Source organism: Condylura cristata, unplaced genomic scaffold, assembly GCF_000260355.1.
Source record: "Condylura cristata isolate star-nosed mole 26May11 unplaced genomic scaffold, ConCri1.0 scaffold00004, whole genome shotgun sequence".
NCBI lineage: Eukaryota > Metazoa > Chordata > Mammalia > Eulipotyphla > Talpidae > Condylura > Condylura cristata.
Genome location: NW_004567105.1, coordinates 59,493,254 through 59,515,948, shown reverse-complemented (window position 1 = coordinate 59,515,948; position 22,695 = coordinate 59,493,254). Strand labels below are relative to the sequence as shown.

At 54.2% G+C, this 22,695-nt stretch overlaps 1 protein-coding gene across 4 annotated transcripts; it reads right to left on the bottom strand.

Annotated features, from left to right (window-relative positions):
• Window positions 1-8,995: 8,995 nt before the first annotated feature.
• SEMA3G (sema domain, immunoglobulin domain (Ig), short basic domain, secreted, (semaphorin) 3G) lies at window positions 8,996-18,279 on the bottom strand. Of its 4 annotated transcripts, none has more exons than XM_012720544.1 (16): window positions 18,125-18,279; window positions 16,373-16,533; window positions 16,198-16,260; window positions 15,850-15,969; window positions 15,506-15,596; window positions 15,268-15,384; window positions 14,928-15,073; window positions 14,650-14,764; window positions 14,487-14,556; window positions 14,081-14,225; window positions 13,620-13,851; window positions 13,436-13,527; window positions 12,745-12,786; window positions 11,869-12,097; window positions 11,464-11,591; window positions 8,996-10,225 (listed from the first exon to the last, which is right to left on the bottom strand). In XM_012720544.1, the coding sequence occupies exons 1-16, from the start codon at window positions 18,243-18,245 to the stop codon at window positions 9,785-9,787; spliced, it is 2,313 nt and encodes a 770-aa protein (XP_012575998.1). In that variant the 5' UTR covers window positions 18,246-18,279; the 3' UTR covers window positions 8,996-9,784. The 4 variants fall into 4 exon arrangements, with proteins under 4 accessions (XP_012575998.1, XP_012575999.1, XP_012576000.1 ...); XM_012720546.1 differs by having other exon boundaries at window positions 10,158-11,130; XM_012720547.1 differs by having other exon boundaries at window positions 10,158-11,115.
• Between the last annotated feature and the right edge of the window lie 4,416 nt (window positions 18,280-22,695).

Sequence of the window (22,695 nt, the reverse complement as noted above, 5' to 3'; positions counted from 1 at the left end):
TTCAAAAAAACACCATGTTTATTGCTGCTTTATTTACAATAGGAAAGACATGGAACCAACCCAAATGCCCAAACGTAGATGACTGGATTAAAAAGATGTGGTACATATACACAGTGTAATATTACTCAGCAACCAAAAAAAGTAAACACATGCCTTTTGCAGCAACATGGTGGAGCTGGAAGGGATCATGCTTAGTGAAATAAGCCAGAAAGAAAAGGAAAAATACCGGGTGGTTTCATTCATAGCAGGAATATAAAGGGGAGAAAATAATAATAATGAGCAACTATATACCAGAGACATTTTACAGGGGTGAAGTGGGGAGTGGGATCAAAACTGTGGGGCAGGGGGAAGTGCACTGGACTGTGGTGATGGCACATGGGTGATTTGGTGATGGGAAGCCCACGGGGATTACAACTGAGATGGAAAAAGGCACAAAATGATGTAAAAATAAGCTATTATTAAAAAAAAAACTTTCCTGTTTTTTTTTTAAAGATTTATTTATGTATGCAGAGGTGCAGGGGAAGTGAGAGGATTCACCAGACAGAGTGGGGAGCAGAACAGGCTGAAATACACTGCTGAGGGGAGAAGTGGGAAAGTCAGGAGAGATCTGCTGAGCCATGTGGTCACCTCCCTGGCCAGGCATTGAACTCATTCTGCAGTGGCTGAGGCTAGCTTCATAGTACTGAACTTTAGCCCATTGTGCCACAAAACCTTCCCATTTTTATTCTCTCTATCTTTTATAATTGTGCCAGAATTTTTGTTTAATTAATCTTCAATGTTTACATTATTATGACTTATGTAAATACCATTTACTACTGAGCCAGGTGGTACACTATGGTTTTTTTCCAGAAAGCCTGTCTTTTATTTTCTTAACTGTTATATACCTATGACTAATTCTTCCCCAACTACTTCAAACAATCAATACCTCAAAATATAATTTTCTTCATAGACCATGCATCAGATTGCTCTGTTATGCCTATTTGCTGAAAAACCTGCCTCCTGGAGCCTTTCAGAGTGACACCCTCTGCACTCACCACACAGTTGTCATCCTAGAGCTCCATAACTGTGTCCCTATGTATATGCTCTCATGGTTGATGATACAATGTTGTGATTCCTAACCTGGGCATTCAAGGATATTTTGTCAGAGCTCTGAAAGTTTTTAAATTGCAGATTTTCATTTCAAGAAATATTTTGCCTATCAGTAGACAACTCTTGCAATGATAGTTCACAATGGAAAGACATTTTTCAAGCATTTGTATAACAGGGTCACTAGCATACTCTCAGACACCTGCAGCAGTATCTTTAAGGAGGGTCCCTTTGCAAACCACTCAAGCATAAGAAACGCCCTATTAACTCAAAGTATTGCCCCCTACAGTGCTGTATCAGCTCTAACTGATCCTTGGCAGGGGTCAGAGGATGGGGTACCATGCATTACTCAGACATTCAGCTGCCCAACCTCTATGTGCCAGTGGGTACCTAGCATACACACACCTCTGTTCTGTTCTTTATTTGGATCTAATCAGTCATTCGCCACTAAATAATGACTTTTCTTGAACTTTTTATTTAGGACATTTTTATATTTCTAGAAATACTATGAGAATAGTACAGAGTCCCCATATGTCCCAAAGCCAATTGCCCCTACCATGGACATCTTTAATAAATATTAATGCATTCATGTGAAAATAGACCAATACTTTATTCAGATTCTCTTTAGTTTTTAATCTAACATTTTTCCTGTTTTAGGATCACATCCGGGATGCCAAGTTGTGCTGAGTCATCACATCACCTCCGTAGTTTCCTCTGGGCTATAACGGTTGGTAAGATTTTCCTTAATTTTGATGACCTTGACAAGTTTTGAGGACTGGTCAGGTATTTGTAGAGTATCTCATTTGAGATTTGTCTGGTGTTTTTCTCATGATTAGACAAAGGTTGTAGGTTTGGGGAAAGCAAACCACACAGGTAAAATTATGTTCTCTCAACATGACTTATCCCTGTTGTTGACTTTGCTCTCTGGCCAAGGTAGTGTTTGTCAGGTGTCTCCACTGTAAAATGACTCTTCCTCACCCCTTTCCATACTTTATTTTTTGGAAGGAGTTCACTGCAACACATTGTTAACAACTAGGAATTTATGCTTCTTCCCTCCTTAAGGCAGAGCAGGGCATCTATATAAATTATTTGGAATTCTTCTGCATGGGAGAGCTACAAGTTCTTGCCCATCTATTTATTTGGTATATAACAGTATGTATGAATAGCTATGTTATACTTTGGGTTATAATCAAATGCTATTTTTTTTTTTTTGCTCAATCCTAACTTGGCCATTGGGGCTTCTGTGACCTTTTCATATCCTCCCCCCATTATTGTATATTTTGTATGGAGAATTTTACTTTCCGGCACTTACAAGATGCCCCAGACTTATTTTGTCTATTTTATTTTATATATTTACTTATATATATTATTTTTGTTTTTAAAGATTTATTCTTTTGTGTAGAAGAACTAAGGTACAGGCCAGAGATGTCAGGGGTAAGAAGATTCACCAGAGACAGAGTGGGGAGCGGAACAGGCAGATGTACTGAAATACACTGTTGAGGGGAGCAGTGGGCGGGTCAGGACAAGTCTGCTGTGCCAGTGGGTCACCGCCCTGGCCAGGGATCGAATTCAGGCTATAGCAGTGATAACACTAAAACTTAATCTGTAGACCACCCAGGAGACCCATCTTGTATATTTTAAATAGTTGTTTTCACAATGTGTCTATTAGAATTAATTACTGTTTTATAACTCAGAATCTAGAACAAATATTTCCTGGTGTAGGGAGTTGGATATAGAAATAGATGTTAGGTTAAAATTCCCCATAGCACCTGCTTTCCTTCTTTTAATTCTTACCTCTACAAGAACCATAACCAAGGGCCAGAGACCTCAAAATGTCCAGCTTTCCTTGCTGTTCACCCACTCTTTGTCCTGTCAACTTCCCTGTTATGCAGATGTTTGCTTGCCCTTCCTTCCTCTCCATCCCATAGCTGATGCTCAGCTCAGACCCTATGCTCACAGTTCTGCATCAAAAGCCCTCTCCGCATGGAAGCTTCCTTGTCCACTTGCTTTGCTGACAAAGCAAAACTGCCCTTTTCCCTTCTGCTAATTACTATTAAACATCTGTAACTCTACTTAGGATGGCTTCCGCTGAGATTGGCATCCAGAGGCTTTTACAAATATGGCCCCACACAGCTGCATCTCCCAGGGCCCCTGCCCATGGGCACTCTTGGCTACTCTGGAACACTGGTGCTGAGCACTGGGTTTACAGTCTAGAGAACGCTACTCCATTCCCTGCTTGTTGAACCCAGCATACAGGCCACATCTTCATCCCTAAGCACTTCCACTGGACTCTACTTATAACATCCTCAGAGCCTACATCATTCTCTGTCTGGTCTTACAGTTGTGGAACTTTCCCACTAGATTGGAAGCCTCTTAAGGGAAGGGGCATGCCTGTTTTATTAACCTTTCCTTCTCTCATAGTGTGTTACTTGGAATCCCCCATTCAGAGACGGTTTGTTTTCCATTAACTGATGGATTTGCTAGTCCCCGGTATTCATAAGCCTGTTGTGTTGTGATCAAACACTAGAGGGCAGTATTACCATTTGCGGAAGACTGTAACTACCTTAGACTATAACTACCTTAGTTGAGAGTGGCTTATGAAAAGCTTGCTTCTGTTTTGGGATTGCACAAGATTTACTACCCTTCATTTGTTCTAAGCATATCTGTTTACTTTTATTCATAAGGTGTGAGCCTGATGAATTTACAGCCTAGTATAAGGGTTATAGTATCATTTTCATCACAGGTCAAATTCTCAGACAAGTCTGCCTTCATAATCTCTCGAGACCCAAAGTGCTCCTAACACCTGCCCTTCTCCTACCCCCAAAATGGAGACTTCCAGTGCTGAGGAAATGGATGGTGTATTTCCTAACACACACACACACACTCACATATACAGGCATTAGATAAACTCGGTGTTGGTTTGAAAGTTCTTACTTCCTGTGAGCAGGGTGGGAGGTCACTACTATCAGTAAAGTCCAGACCCTACAGACACTGTATCAACTCCCTGGGCTCCCAGGCTGGCTGGAGGTGAGTTGCAGGTGTGAAAAAGCTCCCTAGTGACTAAGCCAGGGAGCCCCATTCTAGAGGGATCAGATATTTTCAAGACTCTTGGGCTTTATACACTTTTTTTCCAAAAAATCAGCACAGCCATAAAGGCCATCAACCAAGGAGGTGACATTTTTCAGAAAAAAAATAAAATAAAATAAAAGCCAGTTCTCACTTCTCCCTGGCAAACTCCCTCCGGCCCTGGCATCCCTGAGGAATGTGACAGCTTGAGATCCAGATGGAAGAAGTAAGGCCTGGGAGCTCCACCCCTTGTCTTCAGTGGCCCCGCTCTGCTCCTGTCCCTAATAAACAGGAAGGCATCCGCGCCATCAGCGTCCATCCCTCTCAGAGCATCTGAGACCTGTCTGGGCCATCAAAGCCATCCCCAGCCCTTAGGGGTATTCTGAAAGGGACACCAGCCTCACCAAAAACAATTCCCCATTGTTTCCCACCCCTTGGAAGTCATGGATTTGTAAACAGGCCCTTACTTTTAGACAGGTCTTGCCCTGGCTTTGTGCTGGTAGGTTGTTTTTTCTGCCCCAAACAATGTCCTTTCCAGTCGGGCCAGCCGTTCACACCATTGTCTGAGATCTTGGACTACAGGAAACAGCACCAGATTCTTATCAGCAGGGGGAGGGGGCAGAGTGAACAGATGAGGTCATGTCTATAAAGCAAGCTTGTTGGGCTGCCACATCATTCTTCAAGACCTTTATCTGTGAGAACAGAGCCTTCCTTGTCCTCCCAACCAGCCATTCTAGGCTTTGAGTGTTCCTAGTACAGTCTCCGCCATTGGAGGGCAGGCACCTGGGCTCTGCTCTAAGCCTATGTTGATTCACTTTGGAATCTTCACCAGCCTACAGGTGTGCCTTTGCCCTGATCTTCCCTGTCTAATGGGATGCTCTTGGCAGTGAGATATACCCTGTTGGGGTAGATTGGGTTTTAGTCATCTTCCTCCCCAGGGGAAAGAAGTCAAGCCCCCTCCAGCAGAGTCCTAAGTGTAATCTAGTAACTGACAACTTGAGGCCTGGTGTGACCAGCATCCCTTACAAGGCCTCCCTGGAGACTGGGTATAATTTCCCACTGTCAGCAAAGAATTATTTTTTTTAAGGCTGCATTAAGGAACTAGAGTTTCCTTAATGAAAAGCCAACAGGGAAAGTGAAAGATTTCATTATGGCACAGGCTATAAGGACAAAGGGCCCAACAGTGGTACCCACAGCAAAGTTGGGCAGAGGTTACAACTGCCCTTGCCTCAACTCCTGCGCACCAGGGGTGTCAGGGAGAGGGTCCAGGGTGGGGGGACTAACAATATCTAAACTCCTGATCAGGTACTGTGTTCAAAGTCAGCCCCACCCACTCAGTCTTTCCACCACAGGTCCAAGTTTATAGTCTCAGAGAGCCCTGGGGATTTGATGATAGTGTGAACTTCTTCCTTGTCGGAGACCCTATAGACCAGCACTTAGGTAAAGTTGGTGGCTCCTTAACTCAGATGGAAATTGGGCTATTTCTGGGCCACTGTCTCTTAGTTGTAAGAAATGTGGCTGACTAGAAAAACCTCAGTTTGCTGAATTGGCAGGAACATGTAAGCAAGTTCTCTGGACCCACCCAGCTCTAACTGTATCCACCGGGTCCTGTCAGCTCAGAAAGAAAGTAGCCTGGCAGTAAACAGGCCAGTCGGCTGAGGGCTGCTGCCTGTCTACCCCTTCAATTCGAGGGTTGCTGGGCCCTAACCTGAACCTAATCAAGTGAAATGTGAGGGTCAGATGTCTTTTGAGAAAATGCAAAGGGCTGCTTTCCTCCCTTCACCTTCGCTTCCCATCCCCCGCCTTTCCTTAGACACTAACCTGTTGAATTATAGGACAATCTCAGATTTGAGTTGAATACCAGTCCTCCACAGAGGACGAGGGCTGCAGGAGAAGGAAGTAGGCTGGAGAGCAGGCTGGATGTGAGAGGAGGCAGCCAGAGGCAGGACAGGGTCCAGCCAAAAGGGTCAGCAGACTGGCCACTTGGCAGCCCTGGGCCTGGGGTGGCCGGTCCTGCTCTGGCATGGGCCCTAGGAAGCCAAAGTGTCTGTTCCATCTGGGCGGTCATGCCTCTGGAGCTACCAGGCTTAGGAGGCGGAGATCAATAAATTACTCTCATGCGTTAAGGGGAGGAAGTAATCAGTATTTTCCCAAAATATGCTCTTCAAGACATTAGAAACATAAAGTGTTTACTACTCCTAGGGAGGAGAGGGGTAGAGGTCCCAACGTTTGGGAGAATTATATAGCACGCAGGAGGCACTCAAACAAATGGATCACTGTGAGCTCCTCGGGGACTCGCAGCATGCGCAAGCCGGCAGCGCACTGCTCCAAGGGGACGGAGCGGCAGCAATCCCCTGTCTGTCAGACATGGTGCTGGGGCATTTCCTGAGATAATTTCTCCACAGGACACCTTCTGGAAAACCTTTGATTAATTTCTTTCTCAAAGCCCCTTTCTAATTCAAAACTTGAGAAATAAGAAACATAGTCCCAAAGAGCCCTAGAGGGAAAAGTTGGGAGAAGAAGATAGAGTGAAATTGCTGAGGCAGGAGGTGAAGTTCAGGATATGTCCACCCAAGGGGTCTTCAGAGGTGCTGTGTGCACGGGGGAAGCTGCATCCCCACAGCCTCATGACGCTCATGATGCATCGCAGTCAGTGGTGATGGTGCCTGGAGCCAAGGTACCTGGGGTCCAGGTTTTGCCAGGCAGAGTGGACAAAAGTAGGGGCTTGTCCTAGAGCCTGGGATGCAAGACAGAACTGGTGATGGGCCAGTTAGGCCGACCTCATCTACAGCACGGGCTGAGGGACCCATACAAGCAACAGGCCTGTCTCCGTGGGGAGGCGGAGCGATGTCCGTCTGTAAAGCACCCTGCCTTTCCCCGTGCTCCTCCAGAGCCAGAGGAGACTGTCCTTCGCTGGGACATGATTCACGGGGGAGTGGGCGCTGTGGTCAGCAGTGCCTTCTGCAGCATACCCAGGAGGCCGGACTCACAGGGCTCTCCCCCTCCCCAGAAGTTGCAGCCCCCACAGCACAGCTCCCATCTCTCAGACAAGAACACAGTGGCCTTAATATATGTTGGTATGTGGCTTGGGATGAAAACAGGCACCAGGCCAAGGATTGCTGTTACAAAAGTCAAGTGTTATTGTGAAAAAGAGAACAGGGCTGCCTACATGCCCAGCTGCCCTTTGCCAGCACTTTTCCCTAGCTCAAGATCCCCCTGAAGTTCTAAGGTCAGGCTCAGAAGTCTTCCAGGCAGGATTTTCCTAATTTAATAAGCAATCTCAGCTTCATAGACAAAGCCCTCTGTCTCCTTCCTTCCCCTGATACCTATCTCCCTCCCCTCTAGAAACTACTACCCAGGGTGGCCTCCTTCCTAGAAAGGAAGGGGAAAGTTCTTCATTAGCAGCTCACAAGATGGTCTCCTTCAATTTAGTTAAAAAAAAAAAAAACCAACAACCACAGATACAATAATGATATAATTATGAGATGTAAATATGAACTTCATGCCTTTGCTTGCAGACCGTGTGGTAGACCACTGCACTAGCCTCACCAGAACTCAGGCATCATGACAATAAAAGTAACAACAGTAATTAGAAGTGTGCTATGAAGGCAGCAAAACCACAAGGCCCACCTCAAATAAGAATACAAAAATAGAATTCACATGTAGAGGCATTCCCAAGACTTAATGACACGCTGTACCGTGGGGACAGGGGTGAGGTGGCTGGTAGAAGCTGTTCTCAATTTTCCAAGTACAGGTGTACAGGATTTTCAGTTCTTCTCCCTCCATCTTCCAGAACCATTTCCCCCAGAGGAGCCTGCCTGAGCCAGCCACACTCGGGACCCACCTAAAGGCACTGATGGCCGGGGTGTTTCTCCCTGGCTTCCTAGGTCGGAGGGCAGAGCCAGCGGCAGTTCTGGCACGGGGTTCGCGCTCTTCCTGGTCTCCATCTCCCTCTACCTCTGTTCCGGCCGCTGCCCTGCAGTCCTCACCTCTGCTCTTACCTGCTGACATCCCAGCCGCAGTAACCCCAGGCCAGAGGCTACCCAGAGTGCTGTCAAGGGGTCAGTGCTTGAATTGAGCTGCCACTCAGCGGGAGGAGGGGCCTCTTTCATATTCCAGTTCTTCAGAGGGCAGGGAAGGCGCAAATAGCAGGCTAACTGGGTTTGAGTTCAGGGGGGCAAGTAGCCCTGTCTTCCTTTTTGTTTTTCCACTCCCCCCCCGCCCCGCTTTGTTTTAATGGGGGAGGGAGGAATCTCAAACCTGATGCTCTTGTCTCTCTCTTGTTGGTTTTGTGCGTGACCAACTGGTTCATATGCAGGCTGGGAACAACTTTCACTTAGTCCTCTTTCTCCTCCTCTCCCTTCGTGCTCCCTAGCCCAAGAAACACTGCTGATGGCAAAAGTACCTCCCTGCATGCCAGACAGATGCACCTGGCCATCTTAGCCTCAGTCCCAGAAGCAACAGAACTTAGAAGTTTGTTGTTTTGTTTTGTTTTTCTTAAAAGAGAAGTCTTCATAAACTGCATGGCCAATGCTTACTTAGGGGAAACCAAATTCCAAGGTGGGAAATGCCTGACTTTTTCTGGCTCCTGAGCTAACTGATGCCATCTTGAGTGCTTGAGATGCCTGCAGCATCCCCGTAAACCGTCCGGGGTCCTCCCACATGCTCTGTATCTCAGAGGCCTCTTAAGTCTCTGTGACTCTGGGCAGAGCCTGCCCCTGGCCTGCCCACAAATGCTTCTGGTTCACAGATCATTCTCACCTTCTCAGGCTGTGGGCACTAGCTTGTCCTGTGTAGCTGCCCTCCTCCCTCCATCTCGGGGGGGGGGGGGGGGACACGGGACATTCTCCTGAAACCCACCCTCCCCATGCCCGTCAGCATGGAGATTATGATGGGGACAGGGGCAATCTTTCAGGAGGTATGGGCACCCCAGGAAAGCTGGCCTGGGGAAGGGAAGTCAGGCTCTGAGGCCCTCCTCTTCGGTTCATAAAGGAGGGGTGAGGCCCAAACCACCTGCAGGTCCCAGGAGCTCCAGCAGTCTGTGCTTCTAGGAGTGATTCTGAGATGCAGGAGAGGTGGGAGGCAGTGGGAAGGAGCCAGCTGCAGATCAGGCGGGCATGGGCCCGGCTGGGGAAGGTGTCTTGCTGTCCCACCCTCTTAGCACCTAACTAGGTGCTAAGGTCTTCTTAATGGGTGCTGACTTGGAGGCCGCTTCGCCCCCCTGGCTGTCTGAAGGCTCCCTGCCCAGACACCACCTCAGACACACCCTCACACCCACTCTAGGGGCCTCTCAGAATGGCCATTGTTCTGCAGACTGGGAAAGAACCACCCAGCCCTCTCCCTGTGGGCACAAGCGGAAATGTGTTCTGGGGTCCATCCCTGAGAACAAATAGTAGTCCCACAGGGTTACCAGCAGGCTAGCGGGTGCTGGCACCAGCCTGGGACTGAGAGCACAGAGAGGACAGGAACAGGACCCCTCCCTCAAGCCCAGGGCCCCTCCCTCAATCCCCCCTCTTTTCTGTGGCAGCCTGCTGGGGGCGGGGGCAGAGACTCCATCTCTAGGAGACAGTCTGGCATGGTGGTCCTCTGCTCTGACAGGGGCTGCTGCTGGGCCACGCGGCTCCACCCTCTTCTATGTGGCCTCCACCTCCCGGGGTGTCCGATTGCGCTCAACCTGCCCCCGGCTCTTCACCTTTTTGCCCAGCTCCAGCCCTGCCCAGCTCTTGCCCTTGGCCTGCTTGGCACGGCTCCGAGAGGAGCACCATACACGTTCACAGTATTCATCCACCCGGGGCAGGTTGGCGAAGCCAGTGAGCTGCAGGATGTCCTTATACCAGCCCTTGGGTGGCGTGGAGGACAGTCCTCCCTGGGCTGGGGTCTCCTCTGGCCGAGGCTGGCGGGGAAACAGACTGTGGAGCTGGGTGGCTGCAATCACCTCCAGAGCCAGGCGGACCACCGTCTGGGAGAAGCCATGCTCCAGCGTCCTGCAGATGTAGGTGCCCGCGTCCAGGCGGCTGAGTCTTCGGAACAGCAGCCCCTGCTCCGTCTGCAGGACGCGCTCGTCTGTCTTCACCTGCCGGGCACGTGGGTGAGACAGAGCACGGTGCGGACCAGCAACTCCTCTGGCCCCTGCTTTTCCAAATTTGCCATCTTGTGCCCAGGGCTTGGGCACTTCCCCTGGCCCACTCTATCCTTCCCAGAAGTGGGTCAGCAGCCTTGAGATTGTGAGCTGATTGCACAAAGCTTCTCACCGACCCATGATCTGGGACAGGCCTGCAAAGTGCTGATTATCCCCAGTTGCAATGCTCACACTTCCCTCTACTACACACACGCACACACACACGCACACACAACTACTCTGCATTATCCACAGCTGCAGGATGTCCTTATACCACCCCTTATACCACTGTGCCCCCACAGTGCAGAGTCCACAGTCCCAGCCAGGAGTGCGCTGAGTGCCCATCACAGCGTAGGAGGTGGGCGTGCTGGTTTGTTCCAGCGGGTCTCTGGTCTAGACCCTCCCTGGGCTCTATCCTGCATAGCTGTCCCTTGAGGTTGCACTGCTTGGGCGGTTAGTGTTGTGTAACTCCATCTCCTTGCTCTCCCTGCCTTGGCCCCCTGGAGGAGTCTTGTCAGTGCCCAGCCCAACAGCTGGCCCAAGGCTGGCCTCCCCCAGTTCCCAAGCTGGAAGGAGAGCCCCTCCCATAATCATCCCGGTCCTTGGCCGTGGGAGCGACTCGAGAATGGCTCCTCACCCTGCCCCACCCACACCCATCCTCAGGCCCCAGACTGAAACCATCTCTGGGGTTGACAGACCTTTCCGGATGGGGGAGGAAAGGGTCTGGGCAGACAGCTGGGCTCCAGGGAGGAAGTGTGTGGCCAGGCAATGTGTGGGGTGGGGGGTGCAAGGACCAGCATCCAGTGGCTAGGGATCCGGACAGGGGCAGAGGAGGATCAAGAATCCTGGGGAAGAGATTCCTTCAAGAGCGAGTCATGTAGAAGCACAGGAAGCTTGCTGACCACCTAGACCCCCTTCCCTCTCTTCCATGTCTGTCACACTCATTTCTGGGGGGAGTAGTTTCTCTGGCACTGGAAAAGCTCCAGCCGCATCTGGCTAGATGTGGTCAGGTGCTCCCAGATGGCAGGAACAGGGCGCCACCCCCTAACCTCCCAGGGGGCTAACACTGCCTCTCCCGGCTGATCTTGGCAGGTGCTTCCAGAGCCCAGAGCCCTTTCCTGGAGCTCAGGCCTTAGGGCCGAGGGAGGGGTGTGGCCTCAGGTCGTGTACAGGAGACAGTGGTCCGGGCTCACCTGGTCAGGTCCCACCTTCCCTGGCCTCTGTAAGAACCAGTGCACAGCAGCCTGGGGAGATTTGGGCAGGCACTCAAGGAAGGTGCTGTTGTGTTCTGTGCCATAGACCTTGCTGGTCGCCACTAGCCCTGGAGAGAGGCAGAGGTTAGCTCAGCTCAGGAACTGAAGGACCCCGGGGCCACCGATTGACTCCCAGAGCCCAGGAGTCCCTACCACTATGACAGACCAAGCAGCCAGCCTGCCCACGGGCCTGACACACAGATTCTGACAGGGGCTGCACAGTTGGAGAGGCTGAGGACCCTGTGTTACAACCAGTCTGAGACCACATTTCACAGAGGTCAAGCCAGGCCACAGGGTGATAAGGCTTTGTGAGGCCCCAGCCAGCCCCAGGGCTGCTGCACTCACCATCCTGGCGCTGACCCCGGCACTGCACCGCAGGGTTGCCATGCCGGATGTCCTGCCGGCGGAACCGGCGCTTGCTGGTGCCAGGCCGGTAGCGGGTGCAGGAGGTGCCATCCCAGGCACAGTACGGGTCCCGGGCCAGACAGCACTCTGCACAGGCACTGCCGTAAGTCTCACACTGGTGCAGCTGCAGCCGGGCCACGCCCAGCCTGGACCCCACGTACAGCATTTGCTGGGAGGGACACAAGGTTGAGGTGAGCCTGGTTCCCCAGAAGCAGCTACGCTGTCAGTCCCCTGGGGCTTCTGAGACCCTGCCATGTGTAAGTAGTCTTCCAGGACCTCTCAGCACATTCTCAGACACAAAAAGTGCTTGCACCCACCTACTCCCTATCAGTAGAGGGGGAGGGGACAAACCCCAGGTCTTTCCCTATGTCCTCACTGCTGCTGACCTTTGCCCTCTACCCCATTGGCCTTTATTTTCATCAACCTCTCACCTTAGAGGTTCACACTGCACTATACAACCCTAGTACAAAAGTTGGCATTAGCTCAAAGATAAACTGGGACAGATAAACCCGCCACTTGCAGAAGGACATACAGCAGCCTCCTCTAACAAGTGACTCCCCTGTTTGATTAAAAATCTGGATTTTTCTTTTCAAGAACACTTTTGCTTCCCTCCAGGAGCCAGCCTTAGTGGGTTCCCCTGACCTGGACAAAGCCTCACTTAATCAGTGGTTTAACGCATGGGGTCTCTGCTACCCCTGGGTTCTCCGCCTCATTGCAGGGCCCAGCCAGGCAGCCCAGCCTCCAGGGGCAGCGCTGGAAGGCTGCAGGCCAGGATAGACGAGAGCAAGGGGTGCTGGGAAGGGGCAGCTGTCTTACCCTTTTGACGGAGATCTCCATTTCAGTGATGGGTGTTGGCACCTGGGGCAGGGCGCAGAGTCTCAGGAAGGGTGGACTGGGGGACAGGCTCCCCTGCATCCCTGCTTGCAGCTCCTCCAGGGCCTGACTGGGAGCCACCTGTCTCCCAGCTGGGCCCGAGCGCTCCTTGGCAACTAAGGCTGCACAGTCTTTCCCAGACCTCGCCTTGCACGGACTGGTCTCCAAGCGGGAGGCTCAGCTAAAAGCGCACAGATCTGGTGTCCCCTCCCACAGCCTGTTCCCCTGCAATGAAACAGCTGCCCCAGTCACCCACCCTTGTCAGTAGGCACAACCGTCCCCCAGACACAGATGACAGATGGCCACCCCCACCGCTTGACTCTGTAGAAGGGCCAGCAGAACTTGTTGGGGACTTGGGGTCTCAGCTTCCCGCTCACAGCAATGTGAACCTGGCAAAGTTTTGATAAGGGGTGCTCACCTTGATCTTCCCCTTGGATGCCCCAACTTTCAGCTCACAGACTGCATCTCCCACATTAGAAGCATCAGCAGACCTCTGTGGCACTAAGTGGCCTCATTTACCCTCCACTGACCGCAGGTTTGGTAAAGGCAGGCCCATGCCTCTCCTGTGCTGTGCTCCTGTACCCCATAGCCAGCCCTATACCCAGATGTGCACGTGAGGGGTGCCCCTGCTCACCTTAAACACCTGGAGCTCCTCCAGAACCACCTCCTCGGGCTCAGCCGAGCCTTCTTCCTGAAGGGCAATGATCTTGAGCACAGAGCCTGAGTCTGTGGGGGAGCGGAGGGACCAGTGGGAGAGAAAGGGGTAGCTTGGACCCCTGCACACCTCCCAGTCCAGCCACCCTGCTCAGCGCACCCACCGGTTCCGAGAAAGATGACATCATAGGTCCCATCCTCTGCCTCTACTCGGTCCACCACTATCTGGCGCAGCTGCTGCGTTAGGTGGGTTTTGACCAGGACAGGGCGGCCTCCCCGAGGCTGCACAGCCCTAAACATGAGTGGGTGGGCTCGGGCAAACTGCAGCACCTCGTCCGGGTAGTCCTTGGTGTTGCCGAAGGGTCGTCCTGGCTGTGCTGTCATCTTGCTGGGGCACTGGGCAGCGACAAAAGGAGCACCTGAAGCATCCTGGGGTCTCAGGGTCCTCCTGCTTCCATGCCCCACTGCCTGGACATGCCAACCTCGAAGGGACCCCAACCTCAGAGCCCTCAAAGCAGGAGAGCTCGGCTCCCTCCTCACCCTGCCCAGCCCCTCTGGAGTCTCAGCTCAGCCTGGTCTGCTCTTGCTGCATGCACACACAAGGCTGTCCCTCGCAGATACTCACCATACCGGGACGTGGGAAGGGCACCTTGCCCCCATAGGGCCCCCACTGGTGCTGGGGACCATCTTGGTGGGCAAAGGGCCCCCTGAAGACCTCCCAGATATCTTCCATGTGGTACACACAGACCGCAAAGCCCTGGAACACAGCACTGCCAAGGGCGAACAAGGACAATCAGGTCAGGGTGACTGTTACAGGTAAGAAGGGGGCAGCTTGCTCCCACAGGCAGGACAGAGTGACAGTACCTGTGGTCAGCAGACACCAAAGATAAGGGCACCGAGGCCAAAGCCAGCAGGAGGCAGAGAATGCAGCCATGGAGTGACCAGGTCAGGGACAGCTCAGCGACCCGGTGAGGCCAGCCCTTGAGGCAGAGGCTCAACAGAGCGCCCCGGGGTACAGTGCTGGTGCCTACCTGACTGTGCGGAACAGCGCATACACCTCAAGGCTCTTCCCTGCCTTAGGCCACAGCAGGAACACATCCTCTGGGAGAGAGAAAGCCACAGGCGAGGCCTCCACTCACTGACTCTCGGCCCTGCCCACGCCCACACTCAGGCCTGCCCCGCCCGCGCCCTTACCCAGCTGGTCAAAGTGAGTCTCAGCACCACCAGGGCCGGGCACGGAGCAGACCAGCCTGGCCTTGAGAAAGGTGCTCCACTTGTTCACCAGCACGCGCTGTCCACCCACGTCATTCTGGGAGAGGGAACCCCACAGTCAGCCTTGGGCCTCTCCTGTCCCCCTGCCCACACGCTTCAGGGGAGAGGCCTCGGCTGCCCTACTGCTATGCTTCGGGGGGAGTCAAGGGAGGGGAGATATGGCGAGAAATTGAGCATCACAGCCCTTTCACTGTTCTCACCATGCAGACGCGGCCCACGCGGCTGACGGTGACATGACCTGGGCCACCGTCGGGTGAGGGGACAGTCTCCGAGAAGAAGAAGTACACCTTGTCATCGTCCTGGTCGGAGTTGTCAGGGATCCGGGCGGCCATCACAAACTGGGGGTCTGGGGGTGACAGTGAAGTTAGGGAGAGGGGGCCGATAGGAGGCCAGATGACTGAACCCAGTGAGGAGAAGGGGCCCCCTGAAGACTAGAGTCGTAGGAGCAGAGTGGGGTTGGGGCCTCCCTCCAGTCCCCACTCCAGCGTCAGCTCTCCTGGCCCCCCACCAGCCTCACCCTCAGCAGACTCCTGGGCTCACCGTGCAGGAGGTTCTGGTCAGAGTCAGATCGCAAGGCAGGCCGGGCACCCCCACTCCGGAAGATCATGGCTTCTCGCCCCAGGAAGTCGGCAGTGAGGCCCGTGTACAGCTCCCCGCCTGGGGTTGGGGTGCACAGAGTCAGGGGAGGAGGTTCAGGCCCTGCAGCTGGGCCCCATTCTTTCCCAGTCCTTGGGTCAGCTCCCACCCTCTGGCTTGCCTCAGCCTGAGTGTGACCCACCTACAAAGGTGCTGGCGAAGGGTCGGTTGGGCTCATGTGGGCACCGTCCTCTCCCACTCTCCACACTGCTGGGCTCCAGGTGGAGCACGTGCTGGGGGAGGAGAAGGAGGGAGGGGTGTTACCTGGAAAGCAGCCCAGCCCTGACATCCGGGCAGTGACCTTTGCGTGCAGTTGCAGAGTGGGGGAGTGGGTGGAAGGCCCTCTCCTTCAGGGCCTCCCCGTGGGGTCGGCTCCCTGGCACAAAGGCGCCTTTCAGGCCCTGACGCTCTGTCCTGACTGACTGACGCAGGCTCAATGGGGAGGCTCAGGCTGCAGGAGAAGTCGGCACTTCTCCCCAGGCTCACCTCCCCACGGTGCCCGACCGCGATGAGGACACAGGTGGGCTGGAAGGCCCCAGTGCCACATGCCAGCAGGTGGGTCCGGTTGTGCGGCTGCAGCACCCGCACGAAGTTGGCGCACTCCGTCTGGGGGAAGAGAGCGGTGAAGGGATGGAAGGTCACCTGGCATCTCTGCCTCCCATGGTTCCACCCTGTCCGGCTGATCAGGGTGACATTCTTCACAGACCTTCAAGAGCCATGAAAATCTGCTCCAGATGTCCCCCACACCCCACACCCCTCCCAGAACAGGCACAGGAGCGTGCCACAGGCACCCCCTGGGGTCAGGTTGGGGGGAGTCCCTCAGACAGCACTCACCAAAGGGTCTCTTCCTTTTCGAACACACTCCTCCCTCTGTCCTGGCTGAGGCCGCCACAGGACCTAAGACACAGCTGGCTGATCCCTGACCACACAGCCTCAGTTTTCCCACCCAACCTTCCATTCTGAGGCATCAGCTTCCATACAGCCCCTCGCCCTGGTCAGCCCAGCTCACCTCCCTGGGATCCGGCCAGGCCTGGTTCAGCCGCAGAGAGTAAATGCAATCACGGCCTCCCAGAAAGAGGCGATCCCGGTACTCATCCAGGTACATGGCTCGAAGGTCCAGGGAGCCCCGGGGACCCAGAAAGATGGCAGAGCGGTTGGCAGATAGGAGGTCTGGAAGGAAGCAAGGGAGGGCCAGGGACTTCTGCTCAGCCAGCAAGCGTGGAAGTGGAGGGTCTCAGCTCTGTGTTTACACACACACCCCACACATTCACATCTGGAAAAGGTTTCCTTTCACAAGGCTGCCGAGAACTTCGGGTAAGTGGATTGGGGGGAGGGATCTTGAGCCCCCCACCCCACCCCCCCGCCTCCTACCCCAGCATTCCGTAACTGGGTGTTCTTTCACTTAACACCTACTCCCACTGTCCCCTCTTGCCCTCCAGGAAAAGGCTCCACTGGCAGAAACTATGGCAGCCAGCCAGGCAAAGTGCCAGGGGCACCTGGAGGAAGAGTGTGTGGCTGGGCAGCTCGCAAGGCCGACTCCACAGGACAGGTGGACAGGCAGTCAGAGGAGAGTGTTCCCAGCACAGGGGCACCTGGTGAAGGCCTGCGTATGGGCGAGGCCGGCAGTGGCCAGCGGAGCTCCAGGCTCTATGCCAGGGGTGTGTTGAGAGGGTTTTCTCCTCTGCAGCTGCCCACTCAGACTCCAGGGGCGGGGTGGGCTGATGTCTGGGGACACTGACCCCAGGGGGCTAGGATCCTGGAACTTGGAGTTGGCTATGGAGGTGGAAGTGAGGGGTGAGCGAAGGGTCAGGCAGCAGGATACGGTGGGGGTACCCGTAGGAAGGCTGCATATGCCACACCTTCTTCCAGGAAGCCCTCCAGGGCTGACAGCACTTATTGGGGTTTTCCTGTAGCCTGACTTCTCCCCCAAAACAAAGCTCCCAGGACAGGATCACGCTGTCCCCAGGAACCCTCCCACTATGATTCTCCTAGTTTGCCCCATGTCCCTCCACTCAGACTCTCCAGAGCAGGCCAGGATCCTCAGAGTGGGGTGCCAGAGGAAGGCGGTTAGTGCTCTGGTTTCCCTGAGAAGAGTCTGTTGAGAGCCGCGCCCGGGCGGGACATTTTCCTTTGAAAAGTCCCCACACATTCAGAGAAGGCTGTGCCAGCAGCAGCACAACAAATCAGGTTAGATGGTCAGAGGAACCTCCTGGACCAGAATGGGCAAAGAGGGGACTAGAATGCCCTTTGGGACCAGAGGGAAGCGGCTGCACGGGGCTGGTGAGGGTAAAGTAGTGGGGATAGGGCGAGGAACCCCTCTGGGGAAGGGGGTGGGGGCGCCTGCTCCCTACTGCCTGCTCTGGGCAGGCCCCCATCAGCACACACATCCCCCAGCCTGCCCTCTGCCCTCTGCCCTCAGCACCTCTCTGCCATCTCCACTGCTCTGGCAGTCTCTCATCTGACTCCCTTTGCAGCAGGCCCAGCGGGCAGGCTTGGCCAGACTGAGTCTGTCAGTCTGTGGCTCCCACCTCCACCCTGGCCTTGTCTCCCAGGCCTGTCCTCCTCCCCCAGGGGCTCCCGTCTCTGGCCACCCCAAGAGACTCCCTGGCAGAGCACCATGCCAGGGAATGACCGTGAAGTCCTTCCCACGGGTTGTGCCGGGAGAGTTTGTACCCTCCTGACTGGGACCCCAGAGCTGGGGCTTTCGCAGGGCCCAGGGCTCCCAGGAACATGCACAAGGACACGGCGCTCCCTGCCATACCTCGGTAGGAGAGCCGCAGACGGGGCACGCTGGGGCTGGGGCTGGGGCCGGGGCTGGGGTGCCCCCCTTGGAGCAGGAGGCCCCCCAGGAGGCAGCAGATGGCCCAGGCCGAGGGGCCCATGCTGGGGAGCCAAGGGCACCAGTCTGCCAGCGCTGCCAGCAGAGCCACCTCCGCTCCCACTGCTGGTTGCAGTTTGCTCCTTTGCCGCTGGGCCAGACACTTATAAGACTGTGGCTCCACCCCGCCCGGGGCCAGGAAGGCGGGGGAGGGGACTGGACCACGCTAGGGCCCTGAGAGCCACCTGCAGCCTCTCCCTCCACCCTGGGGGGTCAGCTTGCTGGTCTGGGTCAGATAGGCCAGTTCCCCCCTGGGGACACTTTCCCAGCTGGGGTGGGTGAGCCCAAGTCCTCAGGCTCAATGGGGGAGGGGGAGAGAGGATGGCTAGGGAGACAGCCTGGGGGGCAGGGGGTGGGGGTGGGGGGGCAGAGGCCAGCAGTCAGTGCAGCTCAGTGGGGTCTGGCTGGGCTCTGCTTGCTCCCTGCCCTGGACATGCCCCCAGTAGAGATCCCCATACACTCACAGGGGGCCCAGGTCTCTGATACCAGGAGGGTCCAGACCCCTGAAGCTCTGGCCTGGGTCCCCAGTTCCGGCAGGCTCAAGTTGCTTAGGGAGACTTATTCTAACCCAGTGGCCCCACGCTAGGGGTGGGCTTGAGGATTAGCCAGACTCTGCAGATCTGGGGGTGACAAGAGATGAACGCCCAGCCGTCTCCACCCAGGTTTGTCCCTCTCTGTCCTCCAGACCCCATCCCAGCTCACTGGGGAAGGGACAGGGTCTGCCCAGTGCCAGGGAACCCTTTCCACATGGCCCTGCGTCCCTCAACCCTCCAGTTGGGCCAGAGACTCCGGGGCCAGAGGGAGCCCTGGGTATGTTAGGTTCTCCCCTGGTACCCCTCTGCCACAAAGGCCCCTATGATCCCTCCCAAGTGAAGGTGGACTCAAAGCACTCCCTCTGCCTTGAGCTCCTATTTAGGAGATGGGAGAGCTACGGAAGAGGGACAAGGGATTAAGGCTGAGAGGTTGAATCCAGGGAAGTGGGGACCTCGTGCTCTCTAGCCCACAGCAGTTCCCATCTGCCATCTCTTACCCGCCACTGCCCCTGTACTCAGCAGTAGTGTAACCTGGGTACTAAGAAGATTTCAGCTTTGAACTGAGATCGGAGCACCAGGATTCTGGAAAGTCCTGCAGGTTAGGCCTTCCCCAGGGACCAGCCTGAGTCTTCAGATGACGGTCAGGACACCTGAGGGAATCAGAGGAGGAAGTCTGGGTCCGTGCCACACAGCAGGGCTGAACAGGCTCTGACTAACCCTGTCCCTTCTGTGTCTGGGACTCCTGAAGGGGACCCTGTCTCCCCATGGAAGGACAGACTGAGGCACTTGGCACCCTGACTCCCTGGCCCATCCCCCAGCACACAGATGCCTCTTGTCTCCTCTTTGGGCAGGCGGGAGGTTTGCCTAGAGGTGGGTGAGGGGTGAGTTGTTACTCAGGGACGCCAGGGACACGACTCAGCCACTCTGCCTCTGCTCTGTTGGAGAACCTTGACCCAGGTCCTCCCCTCTCTGGGCCACAGCGTCTTTTAGAGCCGAGACCAGACACGTTGGGTGGAACAGGCTCCATACTCTGGGGAAGGTGCTTGTGCAGGGGTTGCCATGAGGTGGTTATGTCCTACGCCCCATAGGGTGGAACCTCTGAGCCTCTGTCTCCCTGGGGAGATGTTTGGGCATGTAGCCCAGGCTGGGGGCCAATGCCTGTCTGGAGATTGAGCAGAACAGCCCCTCACTCAGCATGTGGCCACCAGCTGTGGGCAGGAAGCCCAAGGACTCCTTAGCTGCCAGTTCACCCTGGGGGTCTCAGCTGGAGCTGTATAGGGGCCTGGATCTACTAGAGCAGATGTGGGGGGCAGCCCACTCCACACTGCAAGAAAAACAGCCATGCAAGACTAGAAGCCAGAACTCTACTCTTAACTCGTTGTGTGGGCTCAGGAAGTTCCTCGGCTCATCTTCTGGGTCTCAGTGTCCCCGTTTGAAAGATGGTTAAGGATTTTCTGCAAAGGCCTCACTTGCTGGCTGCAGGTGGGAAACTCACCAACTCGCCAACAGTGCCCTTCAGCGGGCGATCAGTGAGCCCAGCCGTGGGCATCTTGTGCCATCTAGTGGAAAAAGTAGGAACTGCAGAAGGTCCCCAACCGGTCCACTGTGTCAAAAAGGCTGTGCTGAGCTGCAGGTCTACCCAGCAGAAACCATAGTTTTCTTGGAGTGGTCATCAGTGACCACATAATTAACAATGTAGAGAAGGGCCTCCCTGTTGTCCTTGGGGTAAAGTCTCAGCTCTATCACCACTACAGCCTGAGTTCAATTCCCAGCCAGGGAGCTGACTCACATATGGCACGGCAGACCTTTCCTGTCTTACCTGCTGCTCCCCTCAGCAGTGTATTTCAGTAAATTCACTGCTCTGCTCCCCACTCTGTCTCTGGCGACTCTTCTCAAGGGTAGGGGGGTGTTCGCCAGTGATTGCTTCTGCTGAAGGAAATCAAGGGAGGCTTCCTGGTGGAAGCACTATCCAGAGAAATGACAACAGTCCATCAGAAATGCAGAGGACTGGTCCAGCAAAACAGAACGAGGTGTGCAGTGCCAGATGCTGGGGAGCTTGTGAGTGCTTGGCCATCGATGTGAGGTGTGTGTGTTCACACACTGGGCACCACCAAATATATGGAAAGCGTCCCAGCCTGGCCTCTCCCACCCAGAATTTGGAGTGGGCACCCTGGAAGGAATGGGCGCTCCCATTTCCTCCCCCACCAACCTCATTCTGGAACAGAGGGGTTGGGACACTTTTCAGGGGTCCCTCAGGACCCCCTCTTTAAGGCACCCTCAGCCCATAACCCCTCTTTGTAGTGGCCCAGCCACCCTCCTCTCTCATTCACCGACAGCTTACATCACTCGGGGTTCTCCCTCCCCAGTTCCATCAGTGCCCCACATCCCGTGAGTCCCTCTCGGGTCTTTCTCAGCCCATGAACGTCCACTCAGTCCACCATCCTCTGAGTCACCACCCACATGGGCGGCCCTTTGCATCTCATTCAGAATGTCTTCCTCCGGATACCACTTCCCACAGCCGTGTGTGCCCCCCCAAACACGCCTCAGGAAGTTTTACCCTACCACAGCTTTATCCTGTAAAGAAAGGCCATCTTTGACTTCTTACCTGCTCACACCTCTCGTGCAGTCCTTCGGCAAGTTTGTAGAGTTCAGTTCCTGAACATGCCCTGGATCTGTGCCCCTCTCTCCACCCCTTTTGCCTTATGGTTCTGAGCACGCCTGGGCCTTCTCACCCAGAGGCTGCCACATAGGAGTGAACTCATCCTGTATTTGTCTCCGTGAGACACACGTGTGCATGAATATACTCATGCCTATTTTACAAAACGTGATTCCCTCTTGGTTCAGCCATGTTGTTGCAAATGGCAGGATTTCATCATCATCGTTATTTTTATTTTTTTTAAAAAGATTTATTTATTCATACAGAACTGGGGTATAGGCAAGAGATGTGGAGGGTGAGAGGATTCACCAGAGACAGAGCGGGGAGCAGAACAGGCAGATCAACGAAGTACACTGCTGAGGGGAGCAGCGGGCGGGTCAGGAGAGGTCTGCCACACCATGTGGTCACCTCCGGGGCAGGCGGGAATCGAACTCATGCGGAAGCGGCTTTAGATTCTCAGTGCTGTGCTTTAACCCGCTGCGCCACCAGGGAGGGCCCATCATCGTTATTTTTAAAGATTTATTTTTGCATAGAACTGGGGTGTAGGTCAGAGGTGTGGGGGGTGAGCTGATTCACTGGCGACAGAATGGGGAGCAGGATGGGAGCAAGATGGGGAGCAGCGGGTGAGACAGGAGAGGTCTGCTGCACCACGTGGGTCGGCTCTCTGGCTGGCGGGGCATAGAACTCAGGCCATAGTGGTGACAGCACTGAGACTTAACCCCTAAGCTGCCCAGGATTTCATCTTTATTTTCCTATAGCCAAGTAGTGTGCCATTGGGTATATACCATATCGTTATCCATATCGTTATCCATTTTTTTAATGGACATTTGAGTCTTTAAAAAAAAAACTTAAAAAAAAAATCCTTGTGGCCCTCCCTGGTGGCTCAGCGGGCTAAAGCACTGCACTAAGAAGCTAAAGTCACTTCCGCATGAGTTCAATCCCCGCCTGCCCCGGAGGTGACCACATGGCGAGGCAGACCTCTCCTGACCCGCCCGCTGCTCCCCTCAGCAGTGTACTTCGTCGATCTGCCTGTTCTGCTCCCAGCTCTGTCTCTGGTGAATCCTCTCACCCTCTGCATCTCTGGCCTGTACCCCAGTTCTATTTGAATAAATAAATAAAAAATTTTAAAAATCCTTGTCTAAAATTATTTTTATGTAAAAATTCCCCACAAAGCTGCTACTCGCTCATTTTCCCATTTTATTCCTCTTCTTCAATATCCTGATATAAAGGACGTCATGGCATCTTATAAATTTGAACCAGATGTC